Below are 24,003 nucleotides of genomic sequence, written 5' to 3'. Positions count from 1 at the left end.
TTCAGTGCGACAGGTATGGGATGAGAATCAACATTAATAAAACAAAGGTTATGCGATTTTCTAGAAAGAAAAAGGGCAAGCTTAACATTAAAATAGGAGGGCAAAAACTAGAGCAGGTAGAACAGTTTACGTATCTCGGTAGTGTTTTGGACCAACACGGTCAAAGTAGTAGGGACTTAAGGAGAAGAATTACGCTAGGCAAAGAGGCTTTCACGAGGAGGAGGGAGTTGATGACGGGGACTTTGAGTAAGGATGTTAAGAAAAGACTCGTAAAAACTTTGATATGGAGCGTAGCTATGTACGGCGCGGAAACGTGGTCATTGAAGCAGGAGGATAGACGTAGACTGGAGGCTTTTGAAATGTGGGTGTGGAGAAGAATGGAGAAGGTGAAATGGACAGAGAAGAAAACAAATGAGGAAGTACTTGGTATGGTGGGCGAAGAGAGGGGTTTGTTGGGAGCAATCCTATGGAGGCAGGAAAAGTGGATGAAGGGGGTGTTGACCGGCAGTGGGATGTTGAAGACTGTGATAGAGGGTAGAATGTTGGGCAAAAGAGGAAAGGGAAGGAACAGGATAGGGACGTTTGACGGGATGAAGGGAGGAAGAAAGTACTCAGAGATGAAGAGGGACCTGGTGTAGAGTAGAATTTAGGATTGTGTTTTGTTAGTAGTCACAAAATATTTGTTTGGTAGTTGTGTCCATCGAAAAACCTACCTTAACCGGTAGATAACCTTAAAAAAAAAAATATATATATATATATACATATATATATATATATATATATATATATATATATATATATATACACACATATATATATATACGAGGGTCATCCGGAAAGTAGTACCCGTTCGTGAAATAAAGACACAAAAGTAAATATTAACAAACATAAAAAATTTTATTTGAAAGAGGATACTTTAAACCACTTCTCAACATAATCTCCAAGCAAATTAAGGCATTTGTCATAACGTGTGACAAGTTTCTGTATTCCTGCTGCATAGTCCTTCGCCGCCAGCTCATTGAGATACGCGAGGGACCCATCTTGCACAAATTTTTGCATAATGCAGATGGTGTTTAACAATTTCATGAACAATTGTTCGAGAAACATTGGGAAAATGCTCACAGATGTCATCAATTGTGACGCGCCGATCGTTCCTCACGAATTCGTCAACTGAGCTCACCAGTTGGTCTGTAATGACAGACGGTCTCCCCGAACGCTCATCGTCGTGTGTGTTCCCCCTCCCCATGTTGAAGTTGCGACACCACCGCCGAACAGACGACTCGTCCATTACATTGTCTCCATACACCTCCTTTAATTGGCGATGAATATCACATGGGCAAACGTTTCTCGCATTGAGGAATTTAATCACTGCCCTCACTTCACAACTGGCGGCGTTCTCAATTTTTTTAAACATTGTAAACAATCACAGAAACAACACAGGCAATGCTAGCGTCACGCAACTTGGCTCAGAGAAGGCAGACAAGCCACTGAAGCTATCTGACCTCGTCCAGCGGCTACTCGCGTCGTCAGCACTTCATGCGGCACGAACGGGTACTACTTTCCGGATGACCCTCGTGTATATATATATATATATATATATATATATATATATATATATATATATATATATATATATATATATATATATATATATAGTGTTCGTCCTTTATATGTGCATCCATTTTCTTTATATCTATTTCTATGTGAATGAGTATTTGTTCGCCATTTGGCGGGATTTTGTGTTTGAATGTATGTATGTAAATGTGTGTCCTTTTTTGTGTTATCCATTTTATTTTTGTGTTCTATTGCGCCTTCAAAATGTTATATTGCTCAGCTCTCGTGAGTGCTTCTATCAATATATATGCATACATTTTTTCTATATGTATGTATAAACATTGATTAAGGCATTCAAACACAAAGGAAGGACACTCACATACAAGTATGTAGTTTTGACGTTTCGACGGTACGGTCTTAGGAAAAAAAACCCTCTTGATAATTTAGCATTTCAGTGGTCCCAGCCGCCTTAATCTGAGTATGAAAATAACTAATAACTAACAGAGTATGAGGACCATAAACCATACTAGCAACAAAAGAGCAAGGGTCAATGGCTTTAGAGGAATTATTAGACTGAAAAAATCATGACCAGAAGAAAGTTTTTTCTTACCAGCGAAAAAAACGTTTTTACTCTTCCCATTCGAAAAGGGAAGGTATTAAGGGTGTTCATGTAAAATCCTTCTCAAGAATGCAACAAACCCATTTCCAGTTTCGTTTAAATATTTCGGATTCAATTCGAAATCCGCGTGGTATTGGCACGGTGCGGGAAGTGACCTCAGCCGAAAGAGGTGGCGAGGAGGCCGAGGAGAAAGCCGCTGACCTGCAGAAAGGCTAGCGGCGGCGGGGGGGCGAATGAGGCAGAGCGTCGCTCCCGCCATCCGTCCCCGCATTTGCCCTCCAAGTTAGGTACATATGGGTCGAGTGGTTGAGGCTTGTAAAGAGGGTGAAACACATTTAGGATTGAGTGGTTGAAAATTTTATTGTATTCTTGAATGAAGTTTTTATAATCAACTATTTTAATAATATTACACTCAATAAAAGAAATAAAATTTCAAATGAAAAACATTAGAGCCTTATATTGAAAATTCTGGGAAGGCAGGGAAAGGGCGAGGGAGGCTAGAGAGGCAATGCGGCGTTTACGACTGCGGAAGAGGGGAGAACGCTGCGTAAGCGAGGTGAGAGGCGGAGGAAGGATAAGAGCGTGACTGCTATCGCTGGGGTTGGAAAGGATGTGGGTGGAGTATGTGCTGGCTCTACACATGTTTGTACAGTGTTTCACAAGTGCCAAGTTCCTAAGAAAGCGGCAGCATCGTGCTAAAATTTTCAAGGTCGAAAATAACCTCCCTCTGTTCGGGAGATTACTAATACCTATTTATATAACTGAAAACTTTTTGCCTTTTCCAGCGCAAAACTACGTTGCTGGGTTTAACCGAAATTAAGAATGCTGTAGTTCTTTTTACTTCTACGTTTGCTTCCTTAAAACAATATTTTTAATTCGGAAGTTCTAGGAGAAAGCATTTTTGCACTCAAAATGCTTCTGCTATGGGTCTGGTTTTTGTGCCTTGGTTGTGGAATACTTAAAGTAGATTTACATGTCCTCTGAATACAGTGTTAAATGCCATTAAAATGTTTCAGTTTCCAGCTGTATAATGTACATATGATACAAGTGCCGCACCATTTCGTCCAGGCTGTATATGTAAATTACAAGGAAAGGACTTTTACTCTGGGATGTAGCTTTCAAAAATGAACCCCCTAATGTAAACGTGTGTGTGTCTATATGTGTGTGTGTGTGCGTATATATACTTGAAAATTGCAAATTGAGCCTCAAATCTAATTGGCTACTCCGATGGCTGAGATATGGAATCAGGTCGTTTCCATTCAGTCGTCACCAAGGGGTATACATGCATATATGCGAACGGTAGGGCTCAGAATCAATTGTCGGCGCAGGGGGCGCAAAAGCACACACGTCGAGAGTTCGTAGCTGAAGCGTTGCATTTATTTAGTTTCCCGCCAGAGGGAAGAGATTCCGCTCCATCCTCCGTTCAACGATAAGCAATTTCGTCGTCCAATGTCTCTCATGCTTCCCCTGAATCTCCACTCTTCCTGTACGTCGAGCCACGTCAATTCATTCGTGAGAACCGATATACTCCATCTAGGCCCCAGTCACATCCGCCATCGTGTCGAAGAGCAAATATTATCATTGCTCTCACATCATAACTCTCGTTTAAGCTTACATTTTGGGCCGTCATTGGCAATGAGTGCAACTTTCTGTGTATTTTTCAAAACTTTTCTGAAATAACAAAACATCATTCCGCATACGCCGATGGATTCTTCAGTCCTTCGTAGTCTTCATTTGTCCATACACCGTCCAAATATGCCTACAGTCACTCCCAGTAGATGCATAATATTATTGCACGCATGATTTTATTATTGATTATTGTTGATACCTAATATTATTACCCTACTGCAAATATCACATCCCGCTTTCAATTCTCACAGAACCCATCTCTTCTATCCGATTCCTACTTCGCGTTCGAATATTCACTTAGTGACCAGCTTCTCATCATCCATTCTACCCAACCCTTCCAGTTCGTCTTCCACGGTTCTCTCTGAATTGATTCCATCCATCGCAAACTCGCATTGGAAAATTCCCTGTTTTGCTTTGTTCTCCCACTCTAAAAGACCCAGATTCCTGTACCGTGGGTGAGCAAAAATCGGAAGCAAGCCTTACCGAGGGGGGATTACGCGAGAGGTCCCGCATTCCGACCCTTCCGCTGCTAATCGCCAAACTAATGCCGATATCATCAGTTGGGAGGGGGTTCATTGCGAAGTTCGAAAGGGAGAGTGAGAGAAAATTTATGAGTTAGCCATGTATCGTTTTCAGTCAAAGCCGGAGGTGAGTCCACCGATTTTTTCCAAGGGATTATCATATATAACCTGCTTAAAAATCAAATGAATCGGAGCAATCGATCCGAAGGTCACTTTAATCTAAGCGAGAGTCAACTTCGCACGAACAAATCCCTTCCGGGGCGGCGGCGCTAAACTTTCACAGTTCGATCGCTTGCACGATATTTTAGTGGGGGAGGGGGCAGCAGTTCCTTATTCTCCGTGTCATCTCCAAGTTCCCCGGAAATTCCGGCACCCGAAAAAATTGCACAGATTGATTAAAGAGTTGAAGGTATGTGCCCAAAGGAGGGTCATCCGAATGGAGGACAGGGGTCTTCCGCCAACTCGCTCTACTCACAGGACTCATAGGACCAAGCCAAGCTATCTGCATTTACGACTCTGAAAACAAGGATATTCATCACAAGTGGAATGCAATAGAATGTTTTATCTGAGTAACATCGCATACAAAATGTATTTGAAAATACTGGAGCAAACACGCGTAAAACTTGACGACTGTTTACTTCTGAGGACTTAAATAGAGAACTCGGGAACTGGCGTCTGCATCGTCCGTTTCCGTGCCAACAATATGCTGGCGTACCGGCATCCGGTTTTGCCTCAAAACGGCATGACCTTGGACAAAATTTTGCTGGAGGGACTCCAATCCCAAAAAGGGCGAGGGTGGGGTGAGAAGTGGGGGGAGGGGTTCGGCTAGGAGGGGAGGAGGTGGCAGGGACTGCACCATCCTTCGCTATTAGTTGTCGCGACAGGCGCAGGAGGGCGCGAAGCTTCTCCTTTGGGGCATGGCGCTCACTCGCGTGCTCTCTCCTTCGCCAAACAAATGACGACGGCGGCCCGAGAGAGCGAGAGATGGGGTGTGGGAGAGTTGGGTAGGGCGGGGGTGAAAGTTTCGAGCATTAAAATAAATAGAGGAGACGGCCTCAGCACTCGTGTTCCAACATAATGGAGTCCATGTTGAGAAGATCCAGATGAGCCAGTGACGTCTCTAGTTGACGCGTGAGGTTTCTCGAATCCACGTCGCCAGTCTATCGACTTCCACTTTTTCCACTTTGGACGTCGTTTTGCTATTATAACAACTAACAGCGCTTAATTTCCCCGCAGTTCAAAGCCACAACCTTAAATAACAACATAAACAAGACAGGCAAGATTAACCCACACCTCTTTATGAAAAGGAGGACTTTATGCATTAGTCACAGAGATGTATGGGTCCTTTGGTGACTTAAACGTGAGCAGCGGGGGAATTAAGTTGGAACTTAAGGCGTTAAAGCTAAGGGTATATAGTAATTATAATATATTATGATGCTTTGAGTACAAAAACCCCTAAGCATAAGAAATATTTCAGCTAATTCGCGTACAAAGTAGGAACAATCTCAGTGAGGACATTCACTACAATGCAAATGACTCGTAAATATGTAATAAAAAAATAAAATTATACTAAATTGGAATAATTTACGTAATAACTTTTATTAAAAATATAGGGAACATGAAAAATTTTGATGATATTATATTTACGTAAAAACAAAGAAGAAAGTGTCATATTTCTAATTCTATCATTAGCAAGAATGTAATTTTTGTGCAAGTAATGGCATATTCATCTTCTGAAATATTGTAAATGAGCGAAGGTTTGCTATTTTCAGAGTTTCGCATTACGATTGAATATAAGACGACGAAAAATTTAGAAAATGCGCTCGTTTGATGAGCCCGGGAAGTACGAGAGGTTCGAGGGATTACTTTTGGTGATCACAGTACATTTTGAAAGTGAATGGCTTAGGATTCCGACACATTTTTTATTGTATACAATTGAGTCCATAATTTTAAATGTATAAGAACCTGCACACAACGGTCAATTTTGACTGATTTGATATTCATTCAACTAATTTTTTTTCTCTATGACATAATGTGTTTTCGTCTCGGCGGAGACTAAATATGACATGTAAATTTCAATTTTATAAGCGAGACATCTTATCTGTTAGTTCATCAGAGGATTCCTCATGAAGTATACATAAATAATTGGAATAAAGGGAAATAATTTTGTTTAAAATAATAGCAAAGAGCGTGGAAATAAAATGTTGGAGAACAACATAAAGGGAAGAATGTAAAGTAAGCGAGGCAGAGGCAGGAAAAGAATATACATGTTGGATGGAATGAAGGGATGTAAAAAGTGAGTGGAGTTGAAGAATATTTTATAGCAGTGAAAGACGTTGTCATTCGAAGAGGGGCTTAGAAATATAGCAGTGCATATTTCCTGGATAAATCAACAACCCAGCTCGACCGGAAGACTTCCCCTATAAATATTAAAAGTGGTTCAATAATTAATAATTCGAAAGGGAAATAGCTTCCTTGGAAACAGCGTCTCTGTTTAGGAATATCAAGGAAGGACGAGTGAGACCAGAGGACAAATGCATGTATCAATTAAGTATGCATGTGAGAAGATGGCGTACAATGGAATTAACACCAGGCGACGAAGAATAGAGAGCTGCAGGCAAACAATCCTTTTGTTGAATTGAATTGAAATACTAATGAAGATGGTCACTGGCCATTATTGAATTTCTATTGAAAATTGTTCAATATGAGAATTACGGAGGAGCCGGGAATTGTATTCCATAATTTCCAACGCTCCAGTTAGCAGTTTACATCTATTTTTCAAGGAAAATGACAATAGCGTGTGCGAAAGCAGTATTTGGGTTTTATGTGTTCCAACAGCCGAAGCCATACTATGTCGTGACTCTACAGACGTCGGAATGGGAACCGAGACGGCGCCAAATCAATGTCCATGGCGTCATGGGAAGCCCTAGGAATAGTCACCATGAGGCATAGCCAGATCTCACCGCTCTCCATTCGAAAACGAATTTGACCCTAATCCAGTGATGGGTTCATACGCTAGAATAATTTCGGTCTCGTGGTAAAATCGTATTCAATGTTGATGTGATCATCAGATGAATTGTCAATGATTATAAGCCATTGACAATATTTTAAGCGTATTATTTAATACAACTATTATTTCAACAGGATAATACGCATACATTATCTTCCTCCTTCAAGTCTCCGGCAATTATCCCGTTGAATTGCTTTCATCTCGTCTGAAGACTGACTGGGGTTGAAAAAATTCGATGACCATATCCGACCTGCGTAGATAAATCCTCCTTCGCCCTTCAGGCTGGAATTCTCTCAATGTTAATTGTCTCAAAAGATTCAACCCCTCCGAGCGCTTCTTAGAGAGCACAAGTTACTCCGGCAGATTCGTCTCAGCGTGCGTCGCAGATTTTTATATTCGATCTGTTTTTGCATACCTTTGGCATCAACGGTCGCTTCAGCTGGAGTTTTAAGCTCATTGATGAGCATGGTACGAGTGAGGTGTGAGAAATGAAATGAGGAAGCAAGCCTTAGCAATCGTCGATTTCCTCGGAGTGGAAAGGAAAAATTCAAAAAAATCTTCATGAAAAACCAGCGTTCTCCACGCCAGACTCGATATTCTCAGGGACTTTGTCACATGGCGACTCATGATGGTGTCATTGAAACACTGGGACGGCCGCTTTGTGTCGGTGGATAAATCCTGCGCAGTAATTACAGCCGTAAGAACGACTTAAGGTCTCCGACTGACGTCAACACGCTCTTTCCTGAGGGCCCGTCGCGTCCACTACGAAGTTGAGGGCTTAGTTCACCAAATTCCACTAGCGGGGAAAGGCTTGAGGAAGCCTTGAATTCGGCCCAAAGACATGCGAAACTCAGAAGGGCAAATGCCAACTCCTTCAACAGAAAATGCTTTTCTGCGAGTTCACTTTGACAAGGGGTGAAATGACGGAAGTGGAGAGATTTCAGTAGCATGATATTTTAAATAATAAATGAGGAAGGTCATTAGGGTTTTTTCTTCCGCGTTTGTTCGATTTGGAAAGTCTTCCTCATCAACGTGACTCCACGGAAGCCTTTACATCAATTTTTTTAATAACTATCTTCTCTGGGATCTTGAAAATATATGCACGGCTATAGATGGAGCATAATCTCTTCACTGTGGTTTTTTAAACGTAGTCATTTCATTAACTTCGCGTTTGTGAGTTTGCTGGGTGTTAAATCTTGGGCACATAAACTATTTTTAATGCGGCTGAAACTTTCATGAAACCTGGATTTTCTATCAATGCGATGAAAAAAGAACGAAAAATACACACGGGAGGTAATAATGAAGGCGCATTTTCACATTGAGCTTAGGTGGGTGAATGACGAGTTTATATTTTATCTGTATAATTTTCGAAGTTAGCCGCCAAGGTTTTTTCAAGCAATTTTATTTCCCTAGAGTTTAAATAAATGATAAATGGTCATGTTATGAACTGCTCATTCTATCCAGCAATGAAACAAGGAATTTATCTTTTAAAGAATGTGTAATTATTGAGGTGACGTATCCTCAAGTCTCTAAACGTGACGGTGGATAGGTTTAATAGGAAGTATTTCCTCGAATGCATTTCATTTTGTCACTCATTCACTACCATCATAAACCTCAAGAATAAAAAACGGAAAGTTTATTAATAATTAATTCGGGTTATTAACATAAATTATTTCTAAGTGCGTTTGTATTATCATTGACACCCTGTCTTTATGTCATGTTCTTGTCCCTGCTCTACCTCTATGAGTCCAGGTTGCATGCCTAGTTGTACATATGCCAAGGACATCTTTGGTGTTCGTCAAAACTGTTCAGAATTTGGGAGAAAAACCTTTTCATTGTATCATAAATATCAATTTAAACATTTACCAACCGCAGCCATTAGTATGAACTCCAGCGAGTAAAATTCACACTTTGACAGGTGGTAACTGAAAGAGCAGTTACTTTCACCGTGTCGCCAATGGTGTGTGTCCCTTAAGGATTACGTTCCCCAAAAATCACACGGCTTTCGTCAATCTATGGGTTTCTATAGAGATCACCGGGCTCAACAAAATTTGAATCCGGACTCTCTGTTCGGTAGCTAAAAGGTATCATGTAACCACAGGGATAGCACTCTGAACTTTTCGTCGTTTATGCATGAAAATCAATTGTTAATCACGCACGAAGAATAGCACCGTGAAATGGAAGCGTGATAACATGAGCCGTGATTTCGAAAGCACGATCAAATATTGCCCTAAAATTTTAAAAATCACATCGCACGTTTTTCGCTTCAACCTTCTTCCCATCTAAATTTCGGATGTCGATAAAAGGCAATGAATCACGCGAAAATGTCAGCTTCGAAGGGTATCGACTTAGATTTTCAATTTCGGAGCCAGTCACATGATTCACTGGTCTGTGACTTGTGACTGATTGATTTTGGGTTTGGCCTCGGACGCCTTCGGGCTCATCCCTTGCGGTGCGGAAGCTACAACACACACACACATACACTGGCGAATCGCCCGAGTTCCTCCTCACCACTCCTCCACTTTCCAATATTCCCACGGGATATCGTCGAATCACGGCACTGCCGACATCTATTTTTGGCGTACGTAATCGAGAATACTGGTGAATGAAAAATATGTATGCATCACGACGCGTATCCTAGACCCGATACTTTTGAAAATTGACGAAATTGATATCCAGCATGTTGTTCGCCTATGTTCAGTTTTTGAAACATTGAAAGAGAGATTTAACTGCATTTGTTACGATTTACACGTGTCACCTCATTTTATTGGCCAGGTCATTCTGCAGTAGCATCTACTAATGCGTCTGGGTATGGCATTTAAAGGGTATTATCAGGAGCGTAGTCGTCGGTAGTAAAAAGTGTGTTTTGCATTTGAGGCGAAGGAAAGAGGAATGATGTAAATTAAATGATATTTTCCGGTTGAATTCCCAACGCTGAAGGAAAATTGTAATTTAACTCGACCACTTGCATTTTAGATTGCAACAAGGACTTGAGCAACCGTCGCGCGTGCATGCTATCCCCCATTAAATGTCGATTCCCTTGGAATGTGAGAATATAACTTACGGATAATCTCGAGTAATACAACCGGTAGTGTTCACAGTGCGCCCGTGATTACGTGACGGAAAAGGTGGCTCGCGTGCATTAAGGCACGTTCGAAAGGTGCCCAGTCACGTGGGGAAACTAAGTCCTAACATGGAACAATATATTCTTAAATGAATCTGTTACAATTGATGTAATGAGGGATGAGTAGTTAAGGCTTCTCATAAATTAGCTTAACTTAAAAATGTATGGCTTTGGTAACTTGCTGCGATAGGTAAGCATACAGTACACCATCGTTGTGAATGCTGCAGGTTTTGAACTTCAGTTATTCAGTTTTTTCTTAGGTTTACGCTTCTACTTTCAAATCTAAACGGCACTATCTCTGGCTTAAAATACATCTACATCTACGCAATACCCTGAAAGCCGCCGTTAGGGCGTGTGGCGGGGGGTGTTAGATCACCAGTCATGGATGCACGATAGCATTTCAGAGGAAGTCACTTCAAGTTAAGTCCAGTGAAGAAGTATGTAGATATGAGTTTTCTGAACTTCAGTGCTGACAACTTAAACAAGAAGCGCAATGGACCCTCTTCTTTATGATACAATATTCTCAGTGCTCAATAACAGTGCGTACATTATTTTGTTGAAGGCATTTCATAAGACGACTTTAATTCACCACTTATCATGCCAACGGCGAATGGAATTCAATTCGCACGACTCACTTTACCAAATTCCAAGAACATTCTATGGTTACCAGAGGACATATAACTTAAAAATATATTTAGCCAATTAAAAAAATGCTTTGTTTCAAGTATAATTAGTTTTAGCTGATAGAGAGGATATTTCGCTATATTATAATACTACTGTGCCGTTAAAAATAAGGGAAAATATTGCAGCATCGTCATAATAATACATTCATATACTTATGCCGATGCAGGTAAGTATTCAAAGAAGAAATATGATGAATAAACTACCAAGTAAACATAAATTACTGCAATTCTGTTAGCTTTCAAATCTTAATTTCATTGATTAACTTGCCATTGAATTTAATAAGAGGGTTCAAAGGAGTCAGAAAGGAAGGAATTCAGTCAGTCAGTTCTCATTTCACGGAATTATTGACAGAAACGACACAGAGAACGAAAGAACTCAGTATCAAAGTAATTTGATTAGAAAAGAGTATCAATATTTATTCCACCTGCTAAAAATACAGCGATCGTGGTAAACGAGGGAATAATGGGAGGGACAACAAAAGGCAACAATTGCACTCTATAACTCCTATTTTCTATTTTATTCAAAGATAAATATTAATTAGTTATGACTTGCAATCTTAGGCATCGAAAGCAAAAATACAGAATGTATTTGCATGTACTATCATCGTGTTCTGAGCGCCACTCTTATAAACTTCGGAATACCCTCCACGATAAAAGCAAGGGAAAGATAACAAAACTTTTTATATCCTGAATACCAACATTATTTCATTAACTTAGTATTCATGAGAGACTTCTTCAATGTTTCCGATTATCGCACGAGTTTAACCGGCCTGAGATGAATACTCGGGAATGTTGCGTGACTCCTGCATGGATGCTGGAAGAAGGCGCTTGAGGGGGGATCCACCTCAGATTTTTTTGTTCTTTCGCATATTTAATATAGAATATGAAACCGACCTTCGGATTGATTACTGTATCTATGTTGTTTAATGATTTATACTGTTAACTCGGGGCATGCAGGAATGTGTGTGTGAGGGGAAAGGAAAACTGTTTTTTAGTGAGAAAGCTTTGATTTTTCATGTCCTTCTACACAAATTTCAACATACTGGCACCCATTGCCTCTGTCATAAATGCCAAAAGTCGGGTTATTTTTCTAGGATACTTTTAGTATCCATGAATTCATAACATGAAGACGTAAATGCGGTTATAACAGTTCCGCTATTATTTAGCTCTTTCAAAATCATCTCGCTTTAGCACATTCCCTGTTCAGTTCGCGTTCTCTTCCTCATTTTCCCCAAAAGTGCTCTCATTTCCCGTTATTTCCAAAATATCCTCATTCCTGTTACCCTAGCTTCCCAACTGATCTTCCCTTCAATGCAACAATTTCAGAGCGTAAAAATCATTCGCCTTGACTGGGACTCGAACCCAGATCCCTCAATATCTGGTCGAGTGCTTTAACCACTTAAGCTACCGAGGCGTCCTCTTAAACTCCGAAATTTTTGGGGCTTTTAAAGGAACTTAAAAGCCCCAAAAATTTCAGAGTTTAAGAGGACGCCTCGGTAGCTTAAGTGGTTAAAGCACTCGACCGGATATTGAGGGATCTGGGTTCGAGTCCCAGTCAAGGCGAATGATTTTTACGCTCTGAAATTGTTGCATTGAAATGCACATTAGCGGATGACTCCGTTAAAAGTTACTGTTGCGGCATCTCCCGCAGTTTCTTTGGAATTTGATCTTCCCTTCTTACATCCACATCTCAAAAGCTTTTATACCCCTCCCCTAAGTTTATCTCAATACAAATTAAATATATTAACAGAGAAACAACAAGTCAATACATATCGAGCGATGCAGAAATTATTTAAGAGTTACTTTACTGGGAGTTTTAATTAAATATCATGGAAAGACGCGATTATACGCTTCTTTAAATTAAGAATAGACGCCCAATCCCGCCACTTAATCAAAGGTTAATGTAATCCTTCCTGATTGCGTAAAATGGGTGATGTAATCGTTAAACATGGCACATGAATCCGGGATTAGGTACATACCTGTACTTGGCATATTCAAAGCTACTCTCAAGAAACTAGAAAATTTCAAACGTATATTCGGAAATTTTGACGGCAAAAATTGTGCGGCAAAACTTGGACTTTATGTTAAAAAAATTACAAAGGTTACAACCTAATAATTTTATGCTAGAAATTGAGGAAAATATATCCAATAATATGGTAACAAGGTTTGGAGATATACCGTTGAAACAAGGGTTCTTTTCATCCTAGCAACATTCACGATCATCACAAAAAAATTCATTAAGTTTCCAACGAGTGGCGCGAAACGCATAATAAACTCACGTATCATTAGAATTTAGAAAGTTCCGGAAATCCTGAATATTATTGGTTCACCATGTGCCAACAGAAGCAAAGTTCACACTACAAAGATACGCGACGAGGGGAGAAGAAACACGGTTAGAGAGACATGCGCACACTCGTATTTAAACTCGCCGGGTAGAGGAAAATATTGGAAAGAAAAAGACGCGCACAACATTGCGGTCACCATTGAGTGACTCGTTTCTAACTTTTTCTTCTTTTTCTAAAATTAAAAAAGCTCTAACCCATGACCCGTAAAGCCTGGAGAACTCTCTGCATTCATAAAAGGGGGAGAGGGTTTTTTCAGCGTGAAAACATCACCTTCTAAATGCTATCTAGCCGCTGTTTCTCGAGTAATTTGAGAAGTTTTGCGATTCACCATCAGTGGCTTCAAATGTTAACTCAACTAAAAGATCCATTGAAAATCAGCTCGGATTAAACAGGACGTGGTAAATATGAAATGTTTTGGAGAAAATAGAAGTCATATGCTTTCCCTGACCAATAAAGCAGTCTCTCTTCTCCTTCGCCCTTTCACTTGATTCACTCAACCTTCTCCCCTTCCTTCCACGTCGCAGTCCTGTATTATTGACTTACTTTTCACCTACTTCTTTCCCCGTAATTCTCCACAGCAGAGTACAGAAGAGCATATTAGGTCACCAGACATTAACTGGCTTTTATCATTTGTATTAGCCTAATATTACAGGTGTTCCGTATCATTTTACCACGAGAATTTCAAATTGTCATACGTGATGTTTCGTATATTCCTAGTAACGCTTAATGTGAATTTTATCTGTCTTATTTGTTTAACTATTTGTTGAAGTCCTTCATTTTAATTCTTATGTTGCCATTATCTCCCAATCTAGGCTATCCAATAACAGCTTAACACTTTCGTTCGTACATGAAAATTCTTCACCAAATCACTTCCCTGAACTTTCCCCGCTCTGCGATTGCCCGCACGGTGATTCAGCAGCGGTGGATCGGACGGTCGCACGTCGCAATCGTGTGAATTCGGCCGATTGGGTCGCAGTGGACCCACTGACCAACGTCCTCTCTCCCGCACAGGGGGGAGTGTCGCTGGGCCAGCCCGTCCAGTGTCCGAGGAAGCGCCCGGTGGCGGCGGCGGCAGGGCCGGCCGAGGGTCGCGGGGAGGTCCCTGCGGAGAGTGGCGAAGGGGCGGAGGAGGAGTGCAGCGAGGAGGACAAGAGAGGGGGAGGTCTGCTACGATGGAGCGACATGCCGCCGCATCTGCAGTTCAACCCATACGTCCTGGGTGGCTACCGGCCCCTGCTCTCCTTCTGGGGCAGCCTCGGGAGCCTCTTCTACTTACACAACGAGACCATCAACATCCTGACGCACGGTGAGGCTCATAGGCTGCTCTCGCATCGACGTGAGCCAAGTGAGAGCAAGTGACAAACACTGACATCCAAAATGGTCAATTCACCGTGTCAGAGTAGTCTTTAATATCATTAATGGACGAAATTTGTGCTCATAAAAGGAAAAAGAAACTGGAGGAACATTACTAAATTTCCGCCTCTATTTTCACGAGACGCTGAGTCAATAAATATGGAAATTTCTTTTCAGCGATGGTGCTTTACGATTATATTAAAGACTGTGTCTCGTCTTTTCATATTTCAATAATACGTGAGTTGCCTCCGAATTAAGATACTCTTATTTTACCTTTGACATTCAACTTCCGAAAATTGTCGAATTTGAAAAAGTATGAGTCAGTTTCTTCTCAAAAGGCTGATTCTTTCTCTTAGAGAGTTGGAAATTCTGCAGTCGCTTCCTCTTGCGCTTGAAATTACATGCTTTTTCCTCCCGCTTGGCCTCAACTTTGTTAGGTCGTTGGTTCAAGGTCATCGGATTAATGGATCAAAGCAAGATTGTTGCCGTCGTGGACGCGAAGAGGCATCTTATAATGACGGAGTGTACAGAGAAGATCCTAAATTTATTCGCTGTCGCAGCTCTTCACATCAATCTCAATTATCATATAATCTATGCCAGCATTGCATGAGTAGGGTACGCGGGAAGGCTTTGTAATTTTACCTCATGCTTCTCGAACAAGAGATGTATTTCGCTTCAGTACGTTTTTCATCCAATGCAGCGACATAATTAAAAAAACGCCTATTTTATCATAAAATATAACACGGCGCAATTTTCAAAAAGCTACAAGGCAACCCAACTCACAATTACTGATCCATTAAAAATTTAACCAACGATGCATTTCCTGCACGCAAAGTAAATGCGGAACTATGGCCATCTTTCTAAGTTGACGAATATGCACACGTAAATATATAAACTTGCCCAGTTAAAAAAATAATGAAAATAATACATCCAGGGGTCACATCAATAATGAATGGGGAAATTATTTTTTATAATCCATAAGTTAACTCAAATTCATTAATAATAGTTTTACGGTTAAAATAAAGCTTTAACATATGGCGGAAGAGAAATTGTTGGTGGTGAGGCGTCCTTGGAAAAGAACCGGAACGCTTTTCGAGGCCATGTTCCACTAAGTCGATTCAGGGGTCACGGCAGAGGGCCTCATCGTCCGGGCGCGTTTCGGAAGCCTTCATTGTTCGGAGTCTCGGCTCATCACGAGTCTACTCACAGGGACCCACGAATTCCCACGAGGTGGTCGGGTGAAAAGAGGGGACGAAGGGAAGCGTCAATGAGGAAGAAAGAACTGGAAATGAGGGAAATCGCTTCAGAGAAGGGTTCAAGATATTAAAGCCACTTCGCCGCCTCCGGAACAGAGAGAAAAGGGCCAACGGAGCTCATTAGTGAATTTCTCATTAATGACGAGATGGAAACTAAGAAAGATGGTGGCGGAATAAATAAAATCTTTTGATGGACGAGATAATGATGCTACTCGTAGATATTAGCTTCTTTAATAGATAACATTTTTCCCTTCCATTTCCAGCAATACGCGTAGGTGTGCGTTAATTACTACCTACTCACCGAACGATAACTTTTCAAACTGTGCTCCAATTGAAATAAAATTTGGCATGAGTGTACCTCAAGGGCGACTATAAAATCTTACTTAGTTTGGGGATATAGGACTGGGAATTACATAATTCCTCTGAAGTTTCTTTCTCCGATAGTATTCCCAGCTTCTCAAATCTGTCTAAAAATTTGAAGCTTACAAAATTGTTGCCTCTTATTGAATATTCCATGCACGTCATCTCATCTAAGTTAACCCGATGTCAAGTCGCGAGTGAGAGGCGTTCTAATGGAGGGGCTTTCAATGGAAATCTCCCACCTCTTCTCCCTCACTGTGCAAGCTCACCTGTTCACATCCACCAACGCCACACTGCTTCGATCCTCGTTGCCAGTGCCACTATACACGCGACCTACTTAGTAACATTTGCACGAAAAATCATGTGGCTGCCTTCTCCTTAAACCCTTTTAATTAAACACGATGGTAATTTTTGTAAACGACCGTGAATTCTGTAAATTAGCACAGTTTTTGTGTGGTATTCACCGCATATATGGGGCTTTTTTGTAACCTTGCGCATATTATTTTAGTCATTTCAAAAGAGTGATGATTTTCTTCATTAATTCAGATGAAACGTATTATAATTATATGCCACATTACATACAATATTTCTGAGCTTACTTTGGAGTAAGTATTAAAGTACATGCAAAACATAAGTGGTGGAGATGATCAATTCATTAATACCTACTCAATCATATCCAAAGGCACTCATCGTTAATGATGGTTTATAAAAATGCTGCGTGAATTTTTTTTCGCTCAATACATGGAATTAATTTTTGCCACAACTGGTAGAATATTTTGTCCTGTCCAAAATATCTCATGCGAAAAGAAACCTTAATTAGACAAAAGAAACCTTAGTTTGGATCAGTAGTCATTATTTGCCTCTTACGTGTTACCAGTGTAGTCCAAAGTTTGTTGAATATCTTGAGGAAGATTAGAGGTACTTATTTCTTTTCCTTTGAAACTGGAATTCTTTGTTTCGCTTTCTTGAAGATTTTCATGCTTAAAACTTGAAAATTGTTAGGGAAAGCACGAATTAATACACCCATCTCTGCACACACCATACTTTCATGGCCTTGTCGCCCGGGAGATGTAATCTGATACTAATAATAATAATTAGGTTTCAATGAAGAAACTGCTTGATCGCAGAGAGACGAGCACGTGCGTTCCAAAGGTGTTATTCCGAAGGACGTAGGGGGAAGCGTGACGATCGCGAGAGGACTGGCTGGCAGGGCCGCCTCTGCTCCCCGCAGGCTAATCCCTCTGTGGCCCTTACGTAATGGCGGCTGATGACGACGCGGAAAACTCTCGCCACGTGCGATTAAAAATTAACGAGTGTATGACCTCCTCCGAGTGGCGTGTGTGTGTGTGTGCCTTACGCCATGGTGGTTTCACTCATTAGCGTCCATCTATCCGCGATCCAAAATAGACGCCACGGGGATCAATAGCACCGGGCCGCGGTGGAGGGAAAGGGAGAACGCACAACCTCCAGCTCTTAAAAACTGGCATCGTCCCTCTCTCAACACGAGAGCTTTTCCGTCGCTAAGGAGATCGCGTTGCCTCATTGGCGTAAACATGATCCGTCAAGGGTGTGTATCTGTGTGGCCCAAGATCCCTCAATTCCCTTGTGTCGCACACCTGAATTAGTCTCAACTTTGGGGAGAAAAACATTATGGGTACATATGTACAACAGTCTCAGTGAATAATTTATGCATTAAAATTTCTAAGTCCCAATTGAATGAGCGAAAATAAGTACTTGTGAAAAATATTCTGGATAAAAATAAAAAAATAGTTTTCAAAAACGTATCTACTTCACTTCCACTGAGTGCCTTATTTAGGATTCAAGGTTCAGCAAACTGAATTTAACTTGCAGATTATTATTAACTTTCTTTTATTGGAATAAATTCATCAGAGTCAAAAGAATATGACTTAACTTTTTGCAAAGTGAGGTGACTTGAACCCCTGAAAATATTATTTTATGAGGATATGGGTTAATATCGATGGATTTCATTTGCGTTAATTATTTCCTACCCCGATTACCGCGTCAAGGAGCTCTTCAATACTACGAAACACGTTCTTTAGGCCTTTTTTTGACACTCATTGAACTTTTTCCTGGAGCAAATTTCGTCATCAAGTTTCGCTATCCTCTCCACTACAGCTACATCTCAACTGTCTCTTGTCATCTATGTCATCACTTAATAAGACTTCATATAGCAGCCACTCAATGGTATTTCTTTTCTTTTATATATAAGTAGTACTAATAAATGGAAATTTAGTACTTGAATTATAAGGAAAACCTTGGATGTTACTTTTTTGTGAACGGTCTACACTTACTTCGAGCTACCTGTAGATATGCACAGGAAATCGGACTAGCTTTTGATAGTGATGCCTTCCCTTCACAGAAAAAAAGATGATCTGCACTCTTGGTGCGACAACTATGTCTGATACGGTGCGCACCTTAGTCCAGCGGTTGGCGCCCTCCGTGGCCTACATCACGCCCTGGGCCTAAAGAGACAAAGATTACCCTGATTTTCACTCTAGATAGTTTAGCGGGATGGATTTCGTTGATTTTACTTTAAATTTCAGTTGAAAGTTATTCCTTTACTCCCCGCAAGTTCCGAATCGAAACATCAAAAACAAATCGTACAAAAAAACAAAGAATGGCAGCTGGGCGCAATTTGGTCTTATTTTGTCATCAAATGGAAAATTTTGACCACATAATGCCATAATGTTGACTGGGAACTGTTTCTCTCCATATACAAATACTTCATGTGAGAAACCCTGATTCAGTAATTATTTAATCCGAGAGATAAATAGTGAAATGTAATGGCTTCTTCTCTATCACACTTTCTCAGGTGCCCAAGACTGACTAGGAAGGGAAAAACATAACGCTGGATTCGACCGAAATGACTTACCTTTCTCGCCACGTCAATTTTACCATTTTTAAGCTAAGAAAAGGCGTGAGCCAAAATCTCTTAGAATAAATATGTACTATTTTGATGATTTGTTCCGATCATCACCGAAAATCATGGTCATTTACGAAGGATCTATAAAGGAAGAGGATTCACAAGAACGCAAATTACCAAGGTGGAACGAAGGCCGCGAGTTCGATTAGCTGGTGACAATCTAAATTAATACGATTTTCCGTCCCCACTCGGGAATAGTGGTTAACATTATTGGAAAAACTTCCTCGTAATCCTTCCAAAATATTTCTCCGTCTGTTTCACGAAAAAAGATCGATACTTCAATTATTCCCGTGAAATCTCATGCGAGAAAATCCTATGCGGTCTTTTCCTGGTGGCATACTATAAATCTTAATTCTTAGCGCAATTTGAAGATATTTAATCAATAACTTCAACTTCAAGGGTTGAGAGGCACGATACGGTATGCCGTTCTGGCCACACCGCTGGCCCCCTTATGAGTGTAATCCAATCGACTGCCCCCGCGCTATAGGGCTGACCATTTACGAGGAGGAGTTCCCCAGCTGCAGATCCGGCTCGCGCAGTGAGGTATACAATCCGAATCGTCCGATAAGAGTCAGGATCCAGCATCCGGCTGTTCAGCCAAGAGATGAACGGCGGGAGCGTATTGATTTCAGGACTGGAATGAGAATGGCAGACGCTTTTCTACCAATACTTTTTAGACCAAGTCAGCGGAATTTTCGGAATAGAAATAATGGCGTATGAGCGCCTGATTCAGATCAATTCTTTAAAGCGAAATGTTTCAATGAAGAATTGCACTGGTAGATTATAGTAAATCTGATGTTGGGTCACCAACTTCCTCATGTTGGAAGATTGATCATGGAATCATGTGAAGATTGATTTGTAGCAGCCCACCATGACGCCGTGTCCTACTACTTTCCTTCATTGTTCCCTCTTCTGACGCTTTTAATTGCCTGCTTCTCGTAATTCACCCTTGACCTTGCAGATCTCTCTGTGGTCCCTTTCAATATAGATGGCACTGCCTTGCCTAAGGATGCGTCCAATTAGTTTTCCTCTTCGACTTTTCGCGAGTACCCTACAGAGGCGCCTCGCTTCGCTTCACTCCCCAGGGGGGATGCTTCATCGGATCTGCTCGACCTTCCCACATTGCCAACGTCTTTAATCTTCTTTACTCTGCTGCTTCTAACATTTTTCTCGTCTTGCTCCAGCGACATATCGTCTTGCTGCAGCGCAAGTAATGGCACGGAGAGGAAAAAGATTCGTCTTCCACTTACTCTAGATGATTAGTAACCGTATTTTACATTCGATTACTTTGCCATTTTCTTTCAAAAATGGCAAACGTGACATCAGGCGTCTCGGGGTAAACCCTCAAACTCTGTCGAGAGGATCCTCATCTTTAAGACAGCCACAACCACGAGTTCTACGATTGGACGGATTAGCACGAAATCACTATTCTGAATACCGAATGCGTCGCCTCAAAGAAGCTTCACATGCAGTTACGAAACTGGATAATTCCGCGGATAGAAAATTGAAAACTAATACTATATACTACTATAAGTATATTTCAATTCTTCATGATATTTATTTCGTTATTTTTTTATATTTCCGATATTGTTTTTCTGCAAATAAAGATATTTTAAAAATACATAATGCGGTGATTATTTTATTATCTATTTATTTTTGAATACGTTATCTCGAATTAATTATCGCAGAGGCAGTTCACCTGTTCGTTTAATTGTCTGTGTTGACCCTGATATAGTTTTAAAAGACCTTATGACACCTTAATGACGTCATACAAGCGTCGTAATTTCTGACATGAATATCTTAGTTAATTATTAAGTGTATAAACCATCGTACAATAACGGAGGTACCTTTCAGCTCTGAGGTGACGAAGGAGTTAACATGAGGCCAGAGGGTAGAAAGTACATGTATTTGTCAAAACATACCAGCTGATACAGTCTCTATACCAAATAAAATCCAAGTACAGTTAAGAGATTTGCAGTGTGCATTATATTTTTTTACAATGAAAAAAAGCCGTTTTTGCAACTTGAAAAATTATTTAGTGAAGATTTTCACTCGTTTTTGTTGAAAAAAGAGGTTTAATTGGAGCATTAGCCATCATATTGGATAATAAAATCCTCAATTATGTCACAATTAGCCGTAAATGATTGATCATCAGAGCATTCTGTCGTAAAACCCGTAGCAGTAGCACAAAGGATGTACAAAAGAGGCATCCGAGTCTTGAAATTTGCTGCCCAGTACTCAATGGGAGACGCTCAATTTACCGTGATCCTTTAAACCAACTTTTCCAGTCCATTGAAGTAGCACTTCAGTGGAATGACTCATGGAAAAAACTGATGGGTGGGATCGACGGCAACTTGAAGCGCTTGGAAGCAATTGAAAATCTGCAGTTTCCTCCAGATGAGTGTCTCTTGACCTGCCGCTTCCTCGACGAGTGAGCCAAGACTCAGAAGACTATTCTTCGGAGATCGGAGAAATAAATCACAGGGGAGATTAGTGAAGAGACTCAAGGAGAGATCATTCCGGGAGGAAAGAGTACCACTCATTCGCCCCCAAGAGAAGCGATGGACTCGGGTTGAATTATGCCCGAATTATCAGAAAATATTGAAAAATTGACGCATTATAAATTGAGGCTAACACTAAATTGTCATAATCATTGAAAGTACAATAGATTCATACTAATATGGATAAAATGGCATACTTGTAATGAATAAGAAACTCCATTAATTGAATTATCTCATTACTTTCAAATTGATATTTAATTATGGAGTAAGCCAATGAAATACGTCACTCTAACATAGTGTCTCTTTTAATTACTTTATGTTATAGAAAAACTTTTTCTAGAATATACGATTCAGTTAAATAGAAATTATGACAATATCTTGTTGGAGTAATTGCACATGGTTTTCACAAAGAAACGTTCTAATTGTATATTTTGGAAATGTGAAAATTTGTAGGTGGCTTAAAAATAAATCTTGGTAGATCCAGTTGAAAAGCATCTTTTAGTATTAAAATTTTAAAAAATAAGCTTTAGAGCTGCTCCAGGCAGCACATGACATTTTCATCATGATTTAACGATGGCACGTCGCATGCAAAAAACACCTATAGATGAACTACTGAAATATCTTGTTTCATAACGTTTCGCACTCATTTTTCATACATTTTTACACGGTTCTAATTTCTTCAAAATGCATTTTCTCTTGCCATCGTCAGCATTGAAAAATCATTATAATCAAACCAACCTTAGCGATAGAGCGTTAGTTTACATTTCGTTCTGTTTTGACTGTCTAAAGCGGCATATTTAAATATCGAATTTAATCAAAACAGTTTTCAAATTCGTGGAAATCCAACTATATCGTCTATCAGCGGACCAAAATATTAGCATTGGGGTATTGATTAAGGAGAAGACAAAAACTTTTGAATTTTAAGTAATATAAATACGTTCTTAAAGAGGAAGAGTAAATTATATAATACAATAGAAAACTCTGGCTCCCTGAATGAGAAAAATTTAATGACGATAAGTTAAATTTAATTTGACAATAAAGTAGAAAAAATTAATAAAAAAAGCGAGTTTCAAAAATGATTTTTGTATTCCACAGTGTTTTTAATTTTTAGATCGTGTATACTTAAATGATGGCTAAATGAAAAAGGAAAAACAACTTATGGAGGGTTTTAGAACCCAATGAAGAAGAAGTATTTGAATACAAGTATGGTTATAATAGGTGGATGTGGTAGTACAGTGTATAGAGCGCTAGATGACTGACCGGAGGGTCCGTGTTTGATTCCCAGGCATGCTTCAGGGCACCCTTAGCTTCCCCCAAAATGTGTGATTTTTTTGCGAACCAAATTTCCTGGGATGCCATAGGTGGCAAGGGGAAAGAATCTAGCCCCCTTACCCTGGACCCTGATTAGTGAATTTCACACACTGGTAGGCATAGTACTTGGTGAGTTTCACCCTCACCCATCAAACCGACCTTCGGGTTGATAACTGCGGTTTTTTTTAATATATGTTTAAAGCATATACAGGTATAAATGCCAAAGCTTATAATACGATATGCATATATATATACATATCGTATGATTATATATATATATATATATATATATATATATATATATATATATATATATATAACGATTGTACGGAAAAACTCACACGAGCGGCACAATAATGTAAATTGTTCGAGCTTTCGGCCTCTCAGAGGCCTTCTTCATATATACTAGTACTAGTACTAGTATATTTATATAACCATAACCGTAACACAGTAATCAACCCGAAGGTCGGTTCGGTAGGTGATGGTAGAGTTCACTCAGTACTAAGCCCTATACGGCGTGTGAAAATTCACACATCAGGGTAAGGGGGCCAGTTCCTTTCCCTGTGTCGGTTATGGTTTCCCAGGAAGACCTGGTACCTGAAAAATCACTTTAGCTTGGGTGGAGCTGCAGGTACCCAGAGTGCCTTGCCCGGGAATTGAACCCGGGCCCCTCCGCTCTACCCCCTGGACTGCCGCGACCCACACACACACACACACACACACACACACACACACATATATATATATATATATATATATATATATATAAATGGCTTTAGGGACAACTTCACCC

At 40.2% G+C, this 24,003-nt stretch overlaps 1 protein-coding gene across 2 annotated transcripts in view; it reads left to right on the top strand.

The window, feature by feature from the left end:
- Window positions 1-24,003, top strand: part of LOC139696166 (progestin and adipoQ receptor family member 4) — a 99,055-nt gene that overhangs the window by 43,909 nt on the left and 31,143 nt on the right. For both annotated transcript variants that reach the window (XM_071594794.1, XM_071594793.1), the window contains exon 2: window positions 14,497-14,791. In XM_071594794.1, the coding sequence (XP_071450895.1) occupies window positions 14,497-14,791 (295 nt within the window). The remainder of the gene's footprint in view (window positions 1-14,496; window positions 14,792-24,003) is intronic.

This window comes from Hetaerina americana, unplaced genomic scaffold (assembly GCF_022747635.1).
Source record: "Hetaerina americana unplaced genomic scaffold, ioHetAmer1.1.p SCAF_7, whole genome shotgun sequence".
NCBI lineage: Eukaryota > Metazoa > Arthropoda > Insecta > Odonata > Calopterygidae > Hetaerina > Hetaerina americana.
This window is presented reverse-complemented; position numbering and strand designations above follow the sequence as displayed.